The sequence below is a fragment of the Myzus persicae genome, unplaced genomic scaffold (assembly GCF_001856785.1).
Source record: "Myzus persicae strain clone G006 unplaced genomic scaffold, MPER_G0061.0, whole genome shotgun sequence".
Taxonomy (NCBI): Eukaryota; Metazoa; Arthropoda; class Insecta; order Hemiptera; family Aphididae; genus Myzus; species Myzus persicae.
The window spans coordinates 224876-244186 of record NW_019103603.1 but is presented as its reverse complement, the minus strand read 5'-3'; the positions used below and the strand labels follow the sequence as shown (position 1 = coordinate 244186).

Sequence of the window (19311 nt, the reverse complement as noted above, 5' to 3'; positions counted from 1 at the left end):
TAAAAACACTATGGTGATAAGCTTTATTCATTATCAATTTGTAACATATTATCTTTGATAGGTATTGAAAAACATGACAATATCTATTTTGTCAAGTTGAAAGGTATATTCAAAGAATTGATATATTTTATTGTATCGTAATAGACTATTATTGCTATTATTACTCTGTTATATCGCATTATATCCATATAGCTTAATTGTATCAATACATCTTGGATACAATAGTTTTTACAGAAATTATAATTTATATCTCCTAACTGGGATTATATTTTTAATCGTGCTCCCAACAGTTCCGACGTGCCGTAGCCAGATAATATTTTGTGGGGTGAGAAGTACTTCATTTTTACACTAGTGTTTGTCACAAATTATAATACTCTAAAATAGGTAGGTCTACTTATCATCTACCTACTACTTTATAACCAACAACTTGTTCATAAATAGTAAATAAACGACGTGTACTTTTTTCTTTTGACAGTACAACTCTGTTACCAACTGCAGTATAGGTATACACTTAACATAAAAATATTTAAATATATAAATATTAGTGTAAACCACGGTCTTAGAAGATAGATCACTTAAGACCGTGGTGTAAACATTTTATTCAAATATTATTACTGATAAGAAAATGAGTAGTTACTTACCTATTCAACCCGGAGTCGGACGAAAAAAAGTCCTATCGAATTAAAGTCCAAGAATAAAGTTCGGTTCAGAATCCAATATTTATTTTTATAATTACCTACGGAATAGATAGGTAGGTACTATTTTTTTATAAATTAACATTTAACTTGTATTTTATTTTGATTAATCTATATAGCTGTATGCTTTTATATATAAACAAATAAAATATACAATTAATAAAAAAATCTTTAAAAAATGAAACAACTTTTTTTATTACGACGTGTTTTTTGACTCTGATTTTGAAACTATTTGAATTTTTTGCGGAAACCATTACTAAAAAAATTAATTAAAAAGTTATTTTCGAAATTCTTAAGCCAATCGACTTGGTTTTTTATAACGAATTGAGGGATATTTTTGGTTTGTAGAGCGTAGGGATGTACCTACTACCTACTTTACCTTGGACCCAAAATTTTTTTTTTTAAACCACCCTAAGGCTTTTTTTATTATGACGATCAATGATCTTTAACAATACATTTAAGAGGTGTACATAAATATTAAATGTTGATATCAAAAATAATGTATAAATATTTAGTAAATATATACAAAAAAACATGTTTGGGTTATCACTCCCAATGGAGAGGTCCCAGTTTTTTTGTCATAAGTTGTTTAATAATGATTTCCACAAAAAATCAAGTTGTTTCAAAATCAGCATTAAAAAACAAGTCTTTTTAATTTTTATTTGAAATTCGTGAAAGGCGTTGTAAATTGCATATTTTGTTCCTGTACCTATATTAAGTGGATAACTATCAAACTATCCTCACGATGACAGTCTTCATCAAGATAGCTGTTATGGTTCAAAAATCGTTTAACACGATCAGAAAGTGGAATGTGAAGGTTCTATTCAGCATTTCAGCTTAATTATTGAAGATCAGTGATTAGATATTTAGACCTATTGTCTATCTCTATACCTATAAAGTGAGTGATATACTATATGCCATATGCCCATATGGTAATATATACCTGGTAAACCTAGTAGTTGTGCTTTTCAAAATGCTTATGTCGACGATAAGTTCTTAATGTATATAAATATAAGAAAATATTGAACTTTGTCTTACATTGCAAATATTAACCTATTACCTATACAATAAAATAAAATACAATATGGTTATTAGCTGGGTTGGAATTTTATAGCATAACTACTAATAACTAATAAGTAATAACTTATTAGTTACTAATTGATCCCGTTCAATTGTTGCCCGTTAAAAATGAAAACTCTATATGAGACTAGCTTGGGACAATTCGAGCAGTATATTATCAAGTGGCAATCCACTTGTGGTGGATTTTGGACCCCGCTAATTGCATACCCTTTATGAATAATATGTTTTATTTTGATTGAGGACACGCCAATGAGCGGCTATAATAACTAATAAGTGCACCTCAGCCACCTTGGTAGGCAATTTGCATAACTTTGATTTGATGCATCGATGCATGCTTATATAATATATCTGATCTTTCCGATTAACCAATGGCAACCAAAAAACAAAAAAAAAATACTAATTTCTACTAAACAATTAAGAATAGATTTTCGAATTTTACTTCTTGGTATCTATATCTATATTCTTGGTATTTATATCTACACGCCAATGAAACACATAATTTGACGAACAAAAAGGCGAGGTTGCAAGTACCTATAGCTGGAAATCGGGTGGTACTCCTTTCGCCCAAAAATGACCATCTTTTCGCCTTTTCGCCCACGTCCTCTTTCGGCCAAAAATTATAAAATAGTTTCTTCTTTTCGCCAAAAAATAATTGCATTCTATTCGTCCACGGTTTCACATTTAACATTTTGGAAAGCACTGTCTCAAAATAAGTTTATTAAACCCATTGTATGACCCAGAGAGTACAGCGAGAAGGCGGCTCTTATTACTCTCCAAAATGTATTGTTTTTTGTGTAAAAATAATTATTATATAATACATATAGTTAAGTATTTGTCTTTGTCATTAGTTGTTATGACGTCGTTAAAAAAAGTTACCTAGGTCATGTCATGGATTTAATTTATATTTACATTGTTCGTATAGCTGAATGCCATTAATTTAATGAAACCATACTGATTTAGGTAACTCTCCTCAAATGTAGTGTTGGATTGTTTCTTAATTTTTTAATTGGCGTTTTTTTACTTTCCTATTGGCTATCTCAAGGAATGTGATGTAAGGGAAAATCGTTTAATTTAATATAAACATCAATTTGGACTTTTTGTACGACAGCCAACCACCCACGTATCATGAATTGGTGGAGAATTGCAATAAAACTTTTTTTAAAGAATGAGTGAAAATACTAGCATGCTTAAGTATTGTCCTGGTTAGCTGCCCAAAGCGTTGGTGGGAACATACTTCCATCGTGTGAATAGTTATCAGTTAAATAATTACAGAACTTTTGTAGTTTTTCATTTGCAGGGTAATCATTCATTAAATCTTCAACATAACAATCACCTATCGGCTATCATTTCAGGATTAAAAATAAAAATATATCATTACCTATGTTATTAGTTATGTTAAGGCATGATATCAAACATAAATACATAATCGTTTTGAGATAGTGCTTTCCAAAATGTTAAACCTGAAACCGTGGGTAAAAAGAACTAAATTATTTTCAAGCAAAAAGAGGAAACTATTTTATAATTTTTGGTCAAAAAGAGGACGTGGGCGAAAACAGGAAAAATATTTTCAGGCGAAAGGAGTAACCGCAGGCCGCCGTGCCATACAATATGTACAATTTACACTTTTATTGTAATTAAAAACAAATTTTCCGTACGACTTTCTAAATTTTTTCTTCCATAAGAAGCTATTCCCCTGACAATAACAAATACAACAAAAAAAGATCTAGCCGTTCACGCGTGATGCCTCGACCGAGGGAAATATTGATTCATTTTTATATAATATAATATATAACTACTTTTTGTGACTTAAATATAAAAGTTGGACATATGCTGTCGGTGACTTATTTTTAAGCATTATCAAACTCTACAACTTTTCTCTGGAACACAGTCATATATCTCTCATCGTTAAGGCAGCGTTAGTAAGAAACGTTTTTGTTCGACCTTTTTTTATCTGACTTACTGTGCAAATCTGACTACTACGAAAAAGTCTTTTCATTTTTTGGGTTAATATACAGTCTATGGGATATGACACAATTGACACTCATAAATAATGTGGCTTTCTAGTAGCAAAATAATTTTAAAAATCAGTTCAATGGAACCAGAGATTACCTACCCCCTACAATCGTACAAACTTCACCGCTTTATAATAATATACGAGTATATAGTAATAGTATGGATATAGTCGATATAGATAACATAATATTATATAAAAATGTTTTTATGGTCACACGGCGTAATAGATAGGCTATTTGACTACGTCATAGTGGGTACATTAATATTATATGATATAGGGTTTAGGGTTTTAACTTATAAGTTATAACACAATATTATATTGTCATCTATACTATAACTTAATGATGCTGTTCCCGTGCCTAGATGATTAGATTGAATGTAAACTCTGTGTGACCATCGAGTATATAAAATATAGTCAGCTGTACCCATATAGGTATAATATTGTTGGTACCCTTTATTTAGCACAGATGTACCGATCAGTTTATACTTTATTTATTGACTGAGTTTTAAAAAACAATGTCTAAATCCAACCATGACAGATCTGAGAAGCAGCACTCTTCTAAATAACCTTTTCAATTTCAAGTTAAAATTGATTTATTCATAATAGCTTTTATGTACACATTTTTGTTATCAATGCGTTTGATGTTTGTTGCATTATGAGTGATGAATAAATAATGATAAGTGAATGTTATGCTATAATTACCTCGGTCCTTTGCTCCTCGCCGCTCCCGAATAGTTGTTGTAATAACTAACAAAACTCGAGCTGAATAGGTACATATTTTTATCTACGAATACCCAGTCGATAATTGCAAGCTTATGAGTCTGACTATGTACTTTTTGTAAGCAGCAGCAACTGTGATGTATTCAGTCTTTAGTAGTAACCCAGGAATGACTGAATCATCTAATTCGCAGAATCAATAAAAGCGAAATCGTTGTGTTTGTAAATTTTCAACGTTTTATATGTTGTTATAAATTTTATACATCAGTAAACGAAGACGGTAGAGGAGTAATATTTTTCAAATAGGGCCTCTACGGTTAGTTTAACAGGAAAAAAAATATGTTTTAGCCCGGCCTCTGGCCGTGGTAGGTAGACACTTATAACATTTATTTTTATTTCCAATTAAATAAAATTCAGACAAATCTTGCATTCTTGAATATTCAATTTTCAAGCCGTAGTAAAAAAAATCAAATTTGTATTAATTATTTCTGCTTACAAAATAATTTATACGTTTTCGTGATTTTTATAATTTTATCAAAAAATTTGAACTCCATAAAAAAATATTATGCATATTCGTTAATTTGTTTATATGCCTATGAATAACTTAATAGGAACCATGTATTCCATTTTTAGGTTTTTTACTAGCAAACAACATTTTCATTTTTATATTTAGGAAAAAATTTGCAAATTTTTTTGATTTGGAATCAATCTTATAACAGCAGTTGAAAAATATTAAAAATACAAAGCCACAATTTTTTTTATGTAAGAATTGAATGTTCAAATATTTACAAAATTAATAAAATATTCAATTTTATAACTAATTATTGAAAATTTAAAAAAACTGTACGTAGTCCATTCTGTTACCAAAAAAATCTAAAAATTAAAAACGCAGTTTTTAACCTCGAAGGCAATAAATTGGATGCAAATCAATAAAATTTGAATAAAATATATTGAATTGATCTTTAACAACCCTAACTATATTAAACAACTAATAGTTAAAAGTATTTTAAATCATGTTGTAAATAATATTTATATCTATTATAATTTTTAAAATTTGTTTAATGATTAATGACAATAACACTTATTATAATATAAAAGAACCTTAATACATTTTACATTAATATATAACATATTTAAATATGAATTTAATATAAAAAAAATAAAATAATTACATATTATACTATGAATATAATTAGTGTAATTCCTGGCCCAATAATGACAGCTGTTCTAAGAATTCTGGTGCATTGTTCACTACAGTTGACCCGTAGACAATTCTTAATTGTGGTATACCAGGTGACACTGTTTTATTTCTTACATACTCCAATAAATTTTGATATTCAATGTAATTACCTCCACCAACTATAAACACTATAACCTCACTAAAATTATTTTTAGACTTAAATCCATCAGAATTACGTAGTTGTTTTGGATCAAAATAACGAAATTCATCTGATGTGCCAGATGACTGTTTATTTTCTAATAATTCATCAACAATTCTAGTCACAGGAAACGTGTGTCTTTTAACTACTAAATTTTTTACTCCTTCCATAACAAATGAAGAAGTGTGAGAAAGTAATTTTTCAAACATATTAACAGATTTAGTACCACCTCCGTATTGATTTGATGTTGATGTGATATTAGAAAACATTTTCCATCTTTTAATGTATTTAAGTGGGCTTAGAACACAACCTTGTTTCTCTAAAGCCGATGAATACATTTCTATGTCTGAATCTGATATGGAATGTGTATAGATGTAATAAATTATAAATAGTCTCATTTTATCTTCAGCTGTTCCAGCTTCTGTATCATTTATAATATCTAATATTTGCTTATCTAATGACGCTTGGCTCATTACTTTTTCCTCAAATTCAAACAGTAAATCTAAACGTCGCGATTTGATCACAGATAAAATACTGGTAGCTAAATCTGTATGCATGTCTATTAATCTTTTCTTTTCTAATAATTGTGGTAAAGAATTAACAGCAGATGTCAGTTTAGCAGTATTATCACTCATCATGGCTAAAGCCACATCACTTTCGCCATCTAACCCCATAGATTCTTTTAACTGTTTGACTTCTTCCTCAGAGTTCTTCAAATGCTCCAGTTCAGATTGAATTGATTCTGCTACTGTAGGAAATGGGCTTCCTTTGTGAGTTGTCCAAAAGGAATCTTTTGGATCTAGGTCAAAAGTTTTTGGTTTCTTTTGATCTTGAGCTACTGTAACCCTATTTAAATTTAGTTTTAAAACATCATGTACTAAAGCTTGATAAGTCCATGTGTGATGTAGAGGTGTTGCCATATCAATATTACGGTCAAGTACAACCAAGAGGGGTCGTTGAAAATTGTAAATTCCAGAGTTTTCAGATGAGAATAAACTATTTCTAGTATCTCTTAAATTTTCCCTTAATTTTTTGTCTAATTTTTCGGCTACCATTTCTGCAGCATTACCACGAGCACTGCGAATAATAGGTAATGTTCCAAGAGTAACAAAAACTGAATATAAGCCATCAACCGTATCATCCATCATTACTTCAACATCAGTATCTTTCGCATCTGCACGGTTCAAAGCATAATATGATACTGATTGAGCATTTTGATTGCTTAATATAAACAATTCATCCTCTAAAGAAATAAAATTTAAATATTGGTCATAAATTTTATGAACATGGCTTACATTTTCAGTTTGTAAGGCTGAACTAGCTAAATCCTCTAGTTTTTGACGACAAATAGCCGAGATAAAGTTCAAATAATATTTTTCATACACATTATTCTGAAAGTCTTGAGCTATTCTGTCAAGATTATCTTGATCCGGCATACAAAAATATATAGCTGCTACATCGGGAATAGGATCTCGTTCAGAATGAATGCTTAAGTGCAATGTTATACCACATTCTCGTAGTTCTTTAATTGGAATTAATGGTGATAGGATGTCTTGGCCACGACGATCATATATAAGTACTTTCCATACTGGTTCTGAACCATTATCTTTATATTCAGGACTATTTAAATTGAGCATTTGCTTCAACGCAGCAATTTGTTTATCCCGAATTGATGACGCCATAATTCTAGTTTTATTATTAATTCGATAGCGTTTTTTTGCATAAGATTTTATTCAAGGAATATTGATAACATTACTACAAAGTCTTTTGACCTAATATGATCTTGAAAAACTTTGATTTTGTAAGACAGGATTCCCCATACAACACCTAAAGCATAATACAAAAAACAATTAATTAAAAGAGATCATATTTGTGATGACATAAGCAAACACTGTTAAGTCTTAACCAATATCAGAGCATATTCACCTGCTATACAACTTTTAGTTTATTAATATCTTAACTTTAAATTATGATATACTTGTTAAAAATGGTTGTTATTTAAGACATAAGAAACTAATTAATGTAAGATAAAAATGTTTAATCTTTAACTTGTATCTAGGGACCTTAAGAAATTTAACATCCTTTACTTATTTGAAAAATGGTACCATTCAAAATTCAAGACATTTAGATAGGACTTTAATAATAAATGAGAAAATAATGTCAGCATTTTGGTCAATGGGTTAAGAAAATAAAATGTATGTATATTATATATCTACAATTTTTATTTTCTACGTAGAATTGTCATCAAAAGTATGATATTAGTGTTTATTTTGAATGTAACATCAATGCCATGATTATTTCAATAGGATTTTTATTTAAACCTAAATAGATTCTAGAATTTAGTGGGCACCTACCTATGTATTATGTGGAACACTTACTTTCAGTTAAATCTAAATGTTCAGAGAAAAAAATAAATTTTAACACTAAAAACACATATAAAGTTAATTTTCAAATTAATAAAAATTTAATAAGATCATATAATTTAATAGTTTTTGTACACTTTAATGAACATTTTTAATAATATATAATATATAAAAAATTATTAATTAAAATATTAAATACCTTTAGATTATTATCAATTCTATTTGTTATCAATGCAGTGTTGTCAGTTACCACGTCAATTTGATATAGAACTCGGTACTTGGTAACATAGTTGCGTGATCGACTCACATAACCATAAAATAGAATCTTACGTTTCTTTTTATTGTTTCATGTAAATAGAAAAGTTCTGTATCCGAACCTGAAGGGAGGAACTACAGTATAGATATTATAATTTTTAAATTTAAATCTTTAAATTAACTAAAATTGTTGTCTTTCAGTTCTTTTATCTTCTGTAATGGCGTTAAATTTGAAAGTAAAGGTACACCCTGTTGTGTTATTTCAGATCGTGGATGCGTATGAGCGTAGGAATGTCGATGCTCATCGAGTAATTGGAACATTGATGGGTAGGTACATAAACTAAATTAAAAACAAAATATTATGGCCTCTCATAAATAATTTCTTATATTCCAGGTACGGTTGACAAAGGTGTTGTTGAAGTGACTAATTCTTTTGGTGTCCCTCATAAAGAATATGAAGACACTGTTAGTATATTCTCATAAATTCTTCTATGATTGTTAATATTGTAACATTTTATACATTTTAAGGTTGAAGCTGATATTCTGTATGCAGCAGATATGTTCAAAATGAATCAAAAAGTCAATAGATCTGAACAAATTGTTGGATGGTGGGCTACAGGTAATGAGGTAACTACACATTCATCAACCATACACGAGTACTATTTGATGGAATGTAATAATCCAGTACACATCACTTTGGATACAACATTGAAAAACGATAATATGGGTTTGAAAGCATACGTTAGGTAAGTTACATATTTTAGTTTAGATAAAAATAAACATAAATTACAACTGCATTTTCGCTAGCGTGCATGACTGATGTGTTAATATTTTGATTTATATTTTATTACAGTACACAAATTGGTGTTCCTGGAGGTAAAACTGGAAATATGTTTATTAATGTACCAATCGAAGTTACATGCTATCAACCCGAAACAGTTGGACGTATGTCAATATTTGTACACATTTTTCATTTTTTCTTATTAACTATATAATTAAAAATATCCGTCATATATCTACAGGATGTCCCATAAGGATATACCCATTTGCAGTAGAGGGGGACTTGTCAGCTAGACAAAACCCGGTTTTTTACTGTTATACTTTCTAATTTCTATTAACTAAAAGAATTATTATAAATCATGAAATTAAGGAAAATAAAATGTTCAAAGTCAAAATTTTCAGAAAAATTTACTCTTTCGAAATGGATAATTAATTCAAAAATGAAAAATATATGTAGTCCTTGTCTCTGTGGGTCTACCAAAACAAATAGTTTTCTGATATATTTATTATCTCAAGGGATATCTCAATAGGTAAATCCTCATGGGACATCCTGTACACTTATTGTATTAGTGTTATAAATGCCAATATAAATAGTGAGATTACTCAAATATTTAAATAAAAATGTAATTGCCCTAGTAAGCTCAAAGATAATAATAAACAATTACATTTGATCAAAACTACTAATATTAAATTTTCTTTTCATAATTTTAGCTATTATAGTATTATTGTTGTCTTCTAGTAAGCCTATGCCAGAAAACTGTAGCTGTTGGTCAAAAATGTCAAGAACCAATCGCTGAGCTGATACAAATAGAAGAGGCATCATCAAAAATCTCAGATCTATTGGACGTTGTTTTATCTTACATTGATAAAGTTTTGGCATCGAGTGACTGTAATGCAGCTGACAACAGTCACATTGGCCGTATATTACTTGACCTGATGCACAGTGTACCTCATGTGACACCTGAACGATTTGAAGAAATGTTCAATTCCAATGTTAAGGTAATCATTTATATTCATTGTTTAACCTTTAATGTAACAAATAATTATATTTTTAAATTTTTTTTAGGATTTGTTGATGGTTATTACTTTATCTCAATTGACTAAGACCCAATTAGAGCTCAACGAAAAACTCACATTACTCAGTTTGTCCTAAATATACCAAGTATAATACCATAACAGTCCGAAAACAAAAACAACATTCTATTACCTTAAATGATGTATAAGTTAGCAATTTATGCCATACTGGAATTATTTTAATAAAGGTTATGAATATACATATTTAAGAATTTATTGTATTCTTATAACAATAAATATGGAATTGAAACCCTTTATTAATTCAATTTTTTTTCAGTTTTAAATGTATTTTCCCTAGTCTCCTATACATTATAGAACTGTTTTTATTTCATTCAATTTCGATTGATTTTTTTGTATTTTTGTACCAAATGTTTTCCTGTAGGATAGGATCAGAATGTTCCTTAAAAAGTATGGTCATCAGCTTGTGCAAAATATTGTCAAAAATAAATAGGTCCATTTGATAATTGTATGAACTTTATCCAAATTAAGCGAATTAATATAATATAACATAACATTAAAAATAATGGGAGTAAGTGAATCACAAAAAAATGAATAACAAGGTTATAATAGGTAGGTATTGAAATTAATTTTCAACTTTTTTGACTTCAAAACAATGTGTTGTTTTTAGCAGAATAAAAACAAATTGTTAAATAAAATACATCACTCCCTTATAACATTGAAGACACATTATCCAACCTATTCCACAATTGACATTTTTTTTTTAAATAAACTGATCTGTTTTGTTTGAATGCACGTGTTGATTGGGGGATCCTTATTCCAGTCTTTAAATTATTTCAAATTATATTTTTTCCTTTAATCAATTCTTTTGTCTTCTAACCAATGTTTAATTGTCCTTATAACATATAATTGAAACTTCATAAATATATTATTTACCTACCTAATAAAAATTCATTAGTTCAAAATATCAATGCAACTTTGAATACGCCACTTTTAGAATTTAGAATATTTAATAAATTTAAGAAAAATAATGGGAATAGATCTGATGCACCTGCAGTTAAATCAATTTTAAGCAGCACAAAAAAATCCAAATAAAATATATTGATGTATAAACTAAAGTTTGTATAGTCTGTTCTGATTGTTAAGCTCTAAAAATGATTATCAATATTAAGTTCAATAATGAATAATCATTTAGAAGTTACTGGGATAACTGTCAAAGGTATTTAAATGTAAATAAAAAAATTGTTAAGACTTTTTTTAAGAAGCCAAAAAAAAAATTCTTATATAATTGTATAGGAGAAAGTCTAATATTGAAAGCTCAAAAATTACTCATAATAATGAACGGTTATTAAAAGGTCTTTGGATAGCTGGTATACACATGTTAGATTTACCAGTAGTACTCAGATACATAATAACGATATATAATATCAATATTAATATTTTATTTAATGTTATTGTACATAAATAGTATATTATATGGAATAATAATTTATTGTTTTGTATTAAAATAAGTTTAGAAACCGGAAATTTAGCACTCTCAAAGTGTGAGCTTTCTTAACTTGTTTTTTTTCTAGTTACATCAAAAAAACAAAATTTAAAATTCACATTTTTCCTTAGTTTGTTTTTGGTTTTTCACTACTTTTTCGAAAACTACTGGGAATTTTATTTTTAATTTCCTCCAAAGTACTAACTAGATTTAAGTTCATACCAAAAGATATGCTGAAGTAGAAAATCAAAGCATTTTTACAGCCTCAAAAGGTAATTTAGGACTTAAAAAAATATGCTTTGTTAAATCAATACATTCATCGATTCCGCTCAGAATCTAAAATGTGATCAGAGGTTTTAAAGTACCATTTATAAGCAATAAGCAGTGCTCGAATTGGGAATTATTAAGTAGAAGAGCTCAATCCAACAATCTGAAAACTGTGTTTCAAATGCAAAGTTATTTAACACAGACTTTTAGATTAACCCACCACCATTCCTAAATTTTGAATACTACATTGTAGCTTTATTGATTGAACTATGTAACATGTAAGTAAATATTTTAAATTCACCTCATTTTTAAAAATTTTTGCCAATTATGTTTCATACATTCGATTAAAAATAGTCCAGTAAGTACATTTAGAGCACAGACACAACTGTGTCTGAGTGTAGATATCGAGTCACAATTATTAATAGATATCAAAAAACCTTATGAAAACCCCAATTCATTTTAAAACTGTTATGTTTAATATTTTTAAATCAATTTTAATAATTTTGTTGTGGTAAAGAAATCATTAGTTAGGTTTTTAACGCTAGCTCGGCTTTAAAACTATAATCATAAGTCAGCAGTATACTAAGTTCAGTAGAGTGGCAACTGGCATTTACTGAGATAATATAAAACTCAATAACCATATTCAGTGATTTTATACTAATAGACAAAATAGTTACATTATAATTTAGCTAGCAGTCTAAAAAATTATATTTTTTTAAATAAAGCATCCTAAAAATACTATACACCAGAGCCTACCAAGACTTAGATATTGTCATCGCAATATAATCTTTTAGAAAAATGATATATAGTAACAACTAATTATGATAACTAATAATAATTGCACAATGAACAAATTTTGCTAGTTTTCTAAATATTAAATTAATTTTAATAACTTAAAAATGCACACATTTTTTTTCTGCAATATGAGCATTCAATTTTTTCCAATATTAATCAATTATGCTTGCTTATTTTGTATTAATATACATTTTCAGAATTCACATACATGAAATATGGCACAACTATTGTATTACCCAGAAAAAATCTATACTGTATAATGTTCTAAAGTTGTTTAACTGTATACTTATAAATAAGGGTTTTCAATTGCTTATAATTACAATAAAATAAAGAATTGTTTTGTGTGCACATCAAGTCAATATGCATGATTTTATTTTTTTTAACACAAATAAAACTAAATTTTAATTTCAACTCTAATTCAACATTCATTGCAATACACCACTTATGTCTTATTGTCATATCAGGTTACAGATATTTTAAAGAGCCAATTAACTTATAACAAACATAAATATAGCATCATAAATTTACATAAAAAAAAAAAAAACATTTAGGAAAAAAAATACAAAGTTTTTGGTTAAATTACATTTTTACCCGTAGTTTAATTCTAACAACCAAAAATGCTATAGTTGAATTATTATTTTATTATGAGTAGTATCTTATAATAAGTTTAATAAATTGCTTTAATGGAAGATAGTCAACATTACACAACTATATTAGTAAGTTGGTGTTAGAACACTTAAAAAGCTCTCAAAAAAACTTTCTATAACAATGTTTGAGTCAATTATTATATAGTTAAAGTACTCAATAAGTATTTCATAGTTATGAAAAAATGGGTCAACGAGGCATTTTAATAATTAGGTATTTATAATTATTTAATATGCAGACAATCATTAAAAGTTTTGTGAGTCACGAGTCCCTATTAAATTACATCTACAAATAAGATATAATATTATGTATTCTGTGTTCTGAACCAACATATTAAATTTTCGGTAACTTTGGCCTAACAACTAAAGGGTTGTTCTTTTCAATAGAGTTGCGACCATTTTTTTGATAATCGTAGGAGCAATTGTGCGATTCTGAGTACCTGAAATATTACACAAATAAATTAAGTTTTCTTTATGATTTAAATTAACCTTATACAACTCATTTATACTTTAGAATGAATAATAGTAATCTCTGTTTGCTCTAAACTTTTAAATGTTTTTAATTAGAAGAAGAATAAATTAGATATATTTTAACATATTAATTAAATAATTTAAAATAATTTAGATGTTAGAACTTACCTATGTACTGGACAAAAAGTAAGCCCACATCGACATGTATACTGAGCGCTAATAGTTAGTTTCTTATTGCATTGAGCGCATCGTTTTTTCTTTTTCTCTACCACTTGATCAGGTATAGTCTCATTCAGATCTTCAGATACAATAGTTGGAGATTTTTTTTCCACTCTATTACTTTCTGACTCCATAGGTTCTTCATCATCATCAAGTTGAATAGGCATGTCTGATCTATTCAGTATCCTATGTATAGCTCCCAATCCTGTATTGTTGGATAGGGACATGGCAGTCATTTGTTCAGTCGGTGATGCTTGTCTAGAAACATTTATGTGGATGTTATGGGATAATACCAACGATGAACTACTAGGACGCCTGGACCAATCTGTACTGGAAACTTCAATATCAGTACCAGATTCTGAGATACTGAAATCAGAGCAATATTTAAAAAATATTGTTATAACTTATGAATAATTTAAATATTATTGCAGCAATTAAAATTAAGTGTACAATTGTATAAGTAAGTCTAAGTTGAATATAGTATAGTATTGTATAATGTATACATCATACAAATTCAACATATCTAACACAATTATGCAATTTATTAATTTCAAAATTATAAGTAGACACATGAGTGAATTCTAACAAGCAACAAATGTATTTTAAGATAATAAAAAATTGCCATTATCAATAAAATAAAAATTTTTGTAACTTTTTACAATCAAACAAAACATTTATAACATAATTATAAGCCCATAATTTATATTCCACAAAAAAAAATTAATCCAGATGTGAAGTAAAAAAAAAAAAACATTGGTACTGCCAAATTTATAATTTAAAAAAAATGATATCTTCACTAAACTATGTATAATATACATACAAGTGAATTAGAATACTCATAATACTAATTTAAAATTGAAATCTATTAAATTGTCTATAGAAAGTACACAAAAATATTATTACAAAGGAAAAAAACAGATAAATATTCTATATCACTATCAATTCCTAATTTATAAGTTTAAAAGTATACATTATTTTATATCATTATCTTGACAGTAAAACTAAATTACCTGTCAATGCTTGAAGTACTCCCAGTATGCCTAGGTTCATTCATGATATGGCAAAGTTGTCTTGTCGTAGTTGATTTTGCATTCTTATCCGAGCATGTACTGGTGATGGTTGGCAAAACCGGTATTCTTGAGAATTCAGCACTACGAACATATTTCTCCATAACAGGAGTCGATTGAACAATAGGTAATCTCCATGTATGAAGCTTGCTTCTATCTTTTTCAGTCTTCATTTGTGATTTTTCTGGCGCTGAAGCTGACTTACGATGCTCAGGTTTTGTTCTTTTTAACTGGAAATTTTATAATAAATCTTATGTTCATTAAAAAAAAAAATTAATTATTGTTTGATATAATATACATCAAAATAAAATATGATAATGTATTTAATCACTAGGTGAAATATTATTGTGGTCAGTTAAATATATATATATATTTTTTTAAAAGAATATTTTCAATTTGTGTAGGAATAGCACAATAAGCAAACATGATGATTTATAAACATTTAAACTGTGAATAATATGAGGAGGGAGGCCAATCAGTGATGGAACCCAAAATAATACATTTCATTTTAATAAATGTCTACAGTATTTTCTCTTGTGTCGATGGGTGGGTCTTATGGATTGTATATTGGATTAGATTTGCGATACTAATAAGTGAGTAATATTTAGTATGGGAACGTAGTTTGGAGTAAAAGATCTTGTTCAGTAGCTAATTAGTCAATTGATTCGATTTTGAGGTCAGTATGTAGAGTGGAGTTAGATTCAAACCAAGGTATGGAGTTTATTACACAGGGAGTACTTGTATGGTTCACATTTGGGACACCTTAGCATAGCCCAAAATTTGGATCATATATTATGTTCATATGGGCCACAAGGTTTATATACAATATATTTGGTGCGGATTGGAAGCTTTAATTTTAAAACAAAGTAGATGTAATTTTACTTAAAAATTTAAAACTATTAATTAATATAACTAAACTGAATTGTTTTTTTTTTAGGAAAAGTTATTTTATTAGATATAGAGCAACATATCATGTAATTAAACTATAAGATAAGGTGAATAGTCACAAATAAGTAGAGCGTGAAACAAATCATTCATGTAACTTTCCCTTAACTCTCAAAAAAATTAACAATGAATGTAAGAATATTTGTATAATATTGATGAGAATAATTAATAAATGAGAATATAAACCAGTATAATAAGTAACTAAGTTAAAAATAAAATTATTTAATAAATAGGTTTGGTCAAAAACTGGCAATGAATAAATATTCTTGGTTTTTCTTAATTATTTTGAAAAGTATCGGGAAATTTTTATTATCCCTATGGTATAAACTAGATACAATTTTTATCAGAAATCTTACCCGGAGTTATTTAATAATTTTTATATATTTATTTCAACCAAAAAATTGTCTACTAAAAACTACAGGTTGGGCGTCATTGTACTAAAAGAATTTCAATAGTAAAATATACAAAATTAAACAATAAACTTCAAAATTGGACTTACTTTAGATTTTGATGAAATGGATAGTGTTTCTAAATTATGTTTCAACAGCATCATCTTAAGATATGTTGTATTATTTTCAAGAGATGGCTTAGATTTTTTCTTTTTTGGTAATTCTACTGAAGATATTTTTCTACAAATTTTTTTTATATAAATTATATTATTAAAAAAATGAATACAAAAATATTACAATACTTACCTAGCGGATTCCTTTAAATTTGTTAAAGAGCCATCACTATTTTCAATAACACGAAGTAAGTTAATAACTTCACCTTCACGAAATATCAAGACTGCAAGCTTACTTCCTGGGGGTGCATCCTCCAATATTTCTTTTCTGTAAGATTAACAATAACAATTATGTAAGATTAGATTACATAAGAGAATATTATATAATATAATGTAAACAATAAGTTTAAAATTCAGAGAAGCTTGGTTAAAATCAAAATAATTTTCTCAAAATTTCTTTATAGCTTTTTGTTGTGGTATAGAGAAACTACTAAGAAAATCAACCACTTTTCAAAACACTACTAACATTTGATTTCCAATCATTAAGCAGGGCTGATTAAACATATGAATTCCTTCTATTCCTCTATTCCTCCCAACCCAATTCATTATAGAAAACAAATCTAAAAAAAATATAATTGTAATTCAAAAATATTCCTCTCTTCTTTCATAAACTAACATTTTTACATCATTGATAATAAGGTAATAATTTGTACATCACTAATAGCGATCAAAAGTAATCACAATACCATAATATATGATGTATTTATGGTAATTTATCGTGAATTAGAATCTACGACAAACAAAAAATGTACCAGATCATAAATTCAATAAATTATAAATACAAAACATATTTTTTTTTTAAGGAACCTAACTTGATAACTAGGGAAAAAAGTTCTATCAATCGATTTTATTGATTAAAAATATAGTTTACTAATTTTACCGGTTGAGTATTTACAATTCTAGTAGGTACATACCTATTTTTAAAAATTATTATGTAGGTATTTCTAGTCAATTGATTAATTCAATTAAAAATACTTTTTATACAGATTGCATCTTTTCAAATAAATGTAAAAAAAAATTATACTTAATAAAATACTAAAATAATAATTTTAAGTTTACATTTATTATTGTATGTAACTAGAGTAATTTATTATATTCCAATATTTTGAGTTATCTATAATTTAGTTCATAAGGTACAATTTGTATAAATTATTTTGGACTTAACAATAAATTATGAAATTATTAACTAATGAAAATATAATAATACTTACTTATTTAGATTAACCAATTGTCGAATGGTTTCATTATCCAAGGGCAACATTCTACGACTTGTACCAATGGGTCCCCCTTGTAAGGACAATACCAATCGCAATGTTGATCCATCATGAAGATTATTATTAGCTATAGTTGTATGGTCAGATAATATTTTTTCTCCTAGGAGCAAATGTTGTTGGTTGACGGGTATACCTGGGTAATAATTACTGTAATATTGAATACCAGAAAACAGACAAGTAGATCTTTGATTATAATACAAACCTTCAACACGTTGTATTCGCGATTTCAATGAACTTATATAGTCAGTTGGAGACACAGTAATTTCAAATGCTGTACCTGTTAGAGTTTCAATAGTAAGCGATATAGGTGATTCATCCAATTGTTCATTGTCAGGATTTGATCTCCATTTTTGTTTGCGTGACATACCTAAGTGAATTTTCTAGGTATGCTGTCGTACTATTAGTGTTGTCCACACAACATTATATTATTCCGGTTAAAACAACAACACCTGGAAAAACGAAATTCATAATAATGATGACATCACCCTCCATTGCCATAAATGATGCAATAAAGTTAAATTGCTATCGTACTGAGATTATAATTTATAACGTGTGGTGCTGTTGTTATATAAGGTGAGATAGTATGTGACCTTAGGCCTCGGAGCCCAATACAATAATAATACGCATTTTAAATTTGGTTGAAGTCGTTACAAGAGCATTTCGATGCACTTGAACGACGGTCAGGTAAATACATACTTGTTCCAAGACGATGTCAATAAAACCAAGTTCGAAATAATGAATCTTGAAGTCCTCAGTCCAGTACCCACAATAGTACAATCAGCTCGATGGTTGTAGGAGGTCCGTCAGCCCTCCCAGGTGATGCGCAACGAGCGTCTCTGAACGACAGAGGTGATACAATAGGTAACGGGTAAAAGTGACTAATTTGTAGACGCCTAGTGTGAATGACTTAAATACGGAAATGAATAAATGATAATTCGACGTTGGTGATGGTGGTGGGTCAGTAGGTGATCGAACTATTGATAATAGACTCTTTTCTTCTTTATTATTATTACTATACTGTCAAATTTGAACACACTGTTACGAGGCGGATGGTGAATAATAATAAGAAAAATAACAAACGATTAATCCACCGACAAGGACGTCGTGCACCCGTGCGCCGAAGTGTACGCGCGTCAAAAAAAAGAGAAGACGGCGACGACGACGACGACGGTGACGACGTTGGAAAGGTGTGTAGGGGACCCCGGAACGGAAGTTTTGTGGACTGTGGAGACGGAGAGTCGAGTAGTCGAGAGATAATAAATTATG

At 28.3% G+C, this 19311-nt stretch overlaps 3 protein-coding genes across 4 annotated transcripts; 1 reads left to right on the top strand and 2 right to left on the bottom strand.

The window, feature by feature from the left end:
* Positions 1-5594: 5594 nt before the first annotated feature.
* Positions 5595-8385, bottom strand: LOC111034895 (sec1 family domain-containing protein 1). 2 transcript variants are annotated; one of them, XM_022316315.1, is made up of 2 exons: positions 8264-8385; positions 5595-7712 (listed from the first exon to the last, which is right to left on the bottom strand). In XM_022316315.1, the coding sequence occupies exon 2, from the start codon at positions 7565-7567 to the stop codon at positions 5699-5701; it is 1869 nt and encodes a 622-aa protein (XP_022172007.1). In that variant the 5' UTR covers positions 7568-7712; positions 8264-8385; the 3' UTR covers positions 5595-5698. The 2 variants fall into 2 exon arrangements, with proteins under 2 accessions (XP_022172007.1, XP_022172008.1); XM_022316316.1 differs by having other exon boundaries at positions 8240-8377.
* A 177-nt stretch (positions 8386-8562) lies between these two features.
* On the top strand, positions 8563-10614 carry LOC111034897 (eukaryotic translation initiation factor 3 subunit F-1). The gene is made up of 6 exons (XM_022316318.1): positions 8563-8830; positions 8898-8968; positions 9032-9249; positions 9357-9448; positions 10023-10282; positions 10350-10614. Exons 1-6 carry the CDS (start codon positions 8722-8724, stop codon positions 10434-10436), a joined length of 837 nt encoding a protein of 278 aa, XP_022172010.1. The 5' UTR covers positions 8563-8721; the 3' UTR covers positions 10437-10614.
* Positions 10615-13197: 2583 nt separating this feature from the next.
* Positions 13198-19311, bottom strand: LOC111034896 (AN1-type zinc finger protein 4-like). The gene is made up of 8 exons (XM_022316317.1): positions 18742-19311; positions 18248-18494; positions 17983-18178; positions 16905-17039; positions 16709-16838; positions 15208-15494; positions 14147-14563; positions 13198-13947 (listed from the first exon to the last, which is right to left on the bottom strand). The coding sequence occupies exons 2-8, from the start codon at positions 18408-18410 to the stop codon at positions 13842-13844; spliced, it is 1434 nt and encodes a 477-aa protein (XP_022172009.1). The 5' UTR covers positions 18411-18494; positions 18742-19311; the 3' UTR covers positions 13198-13841.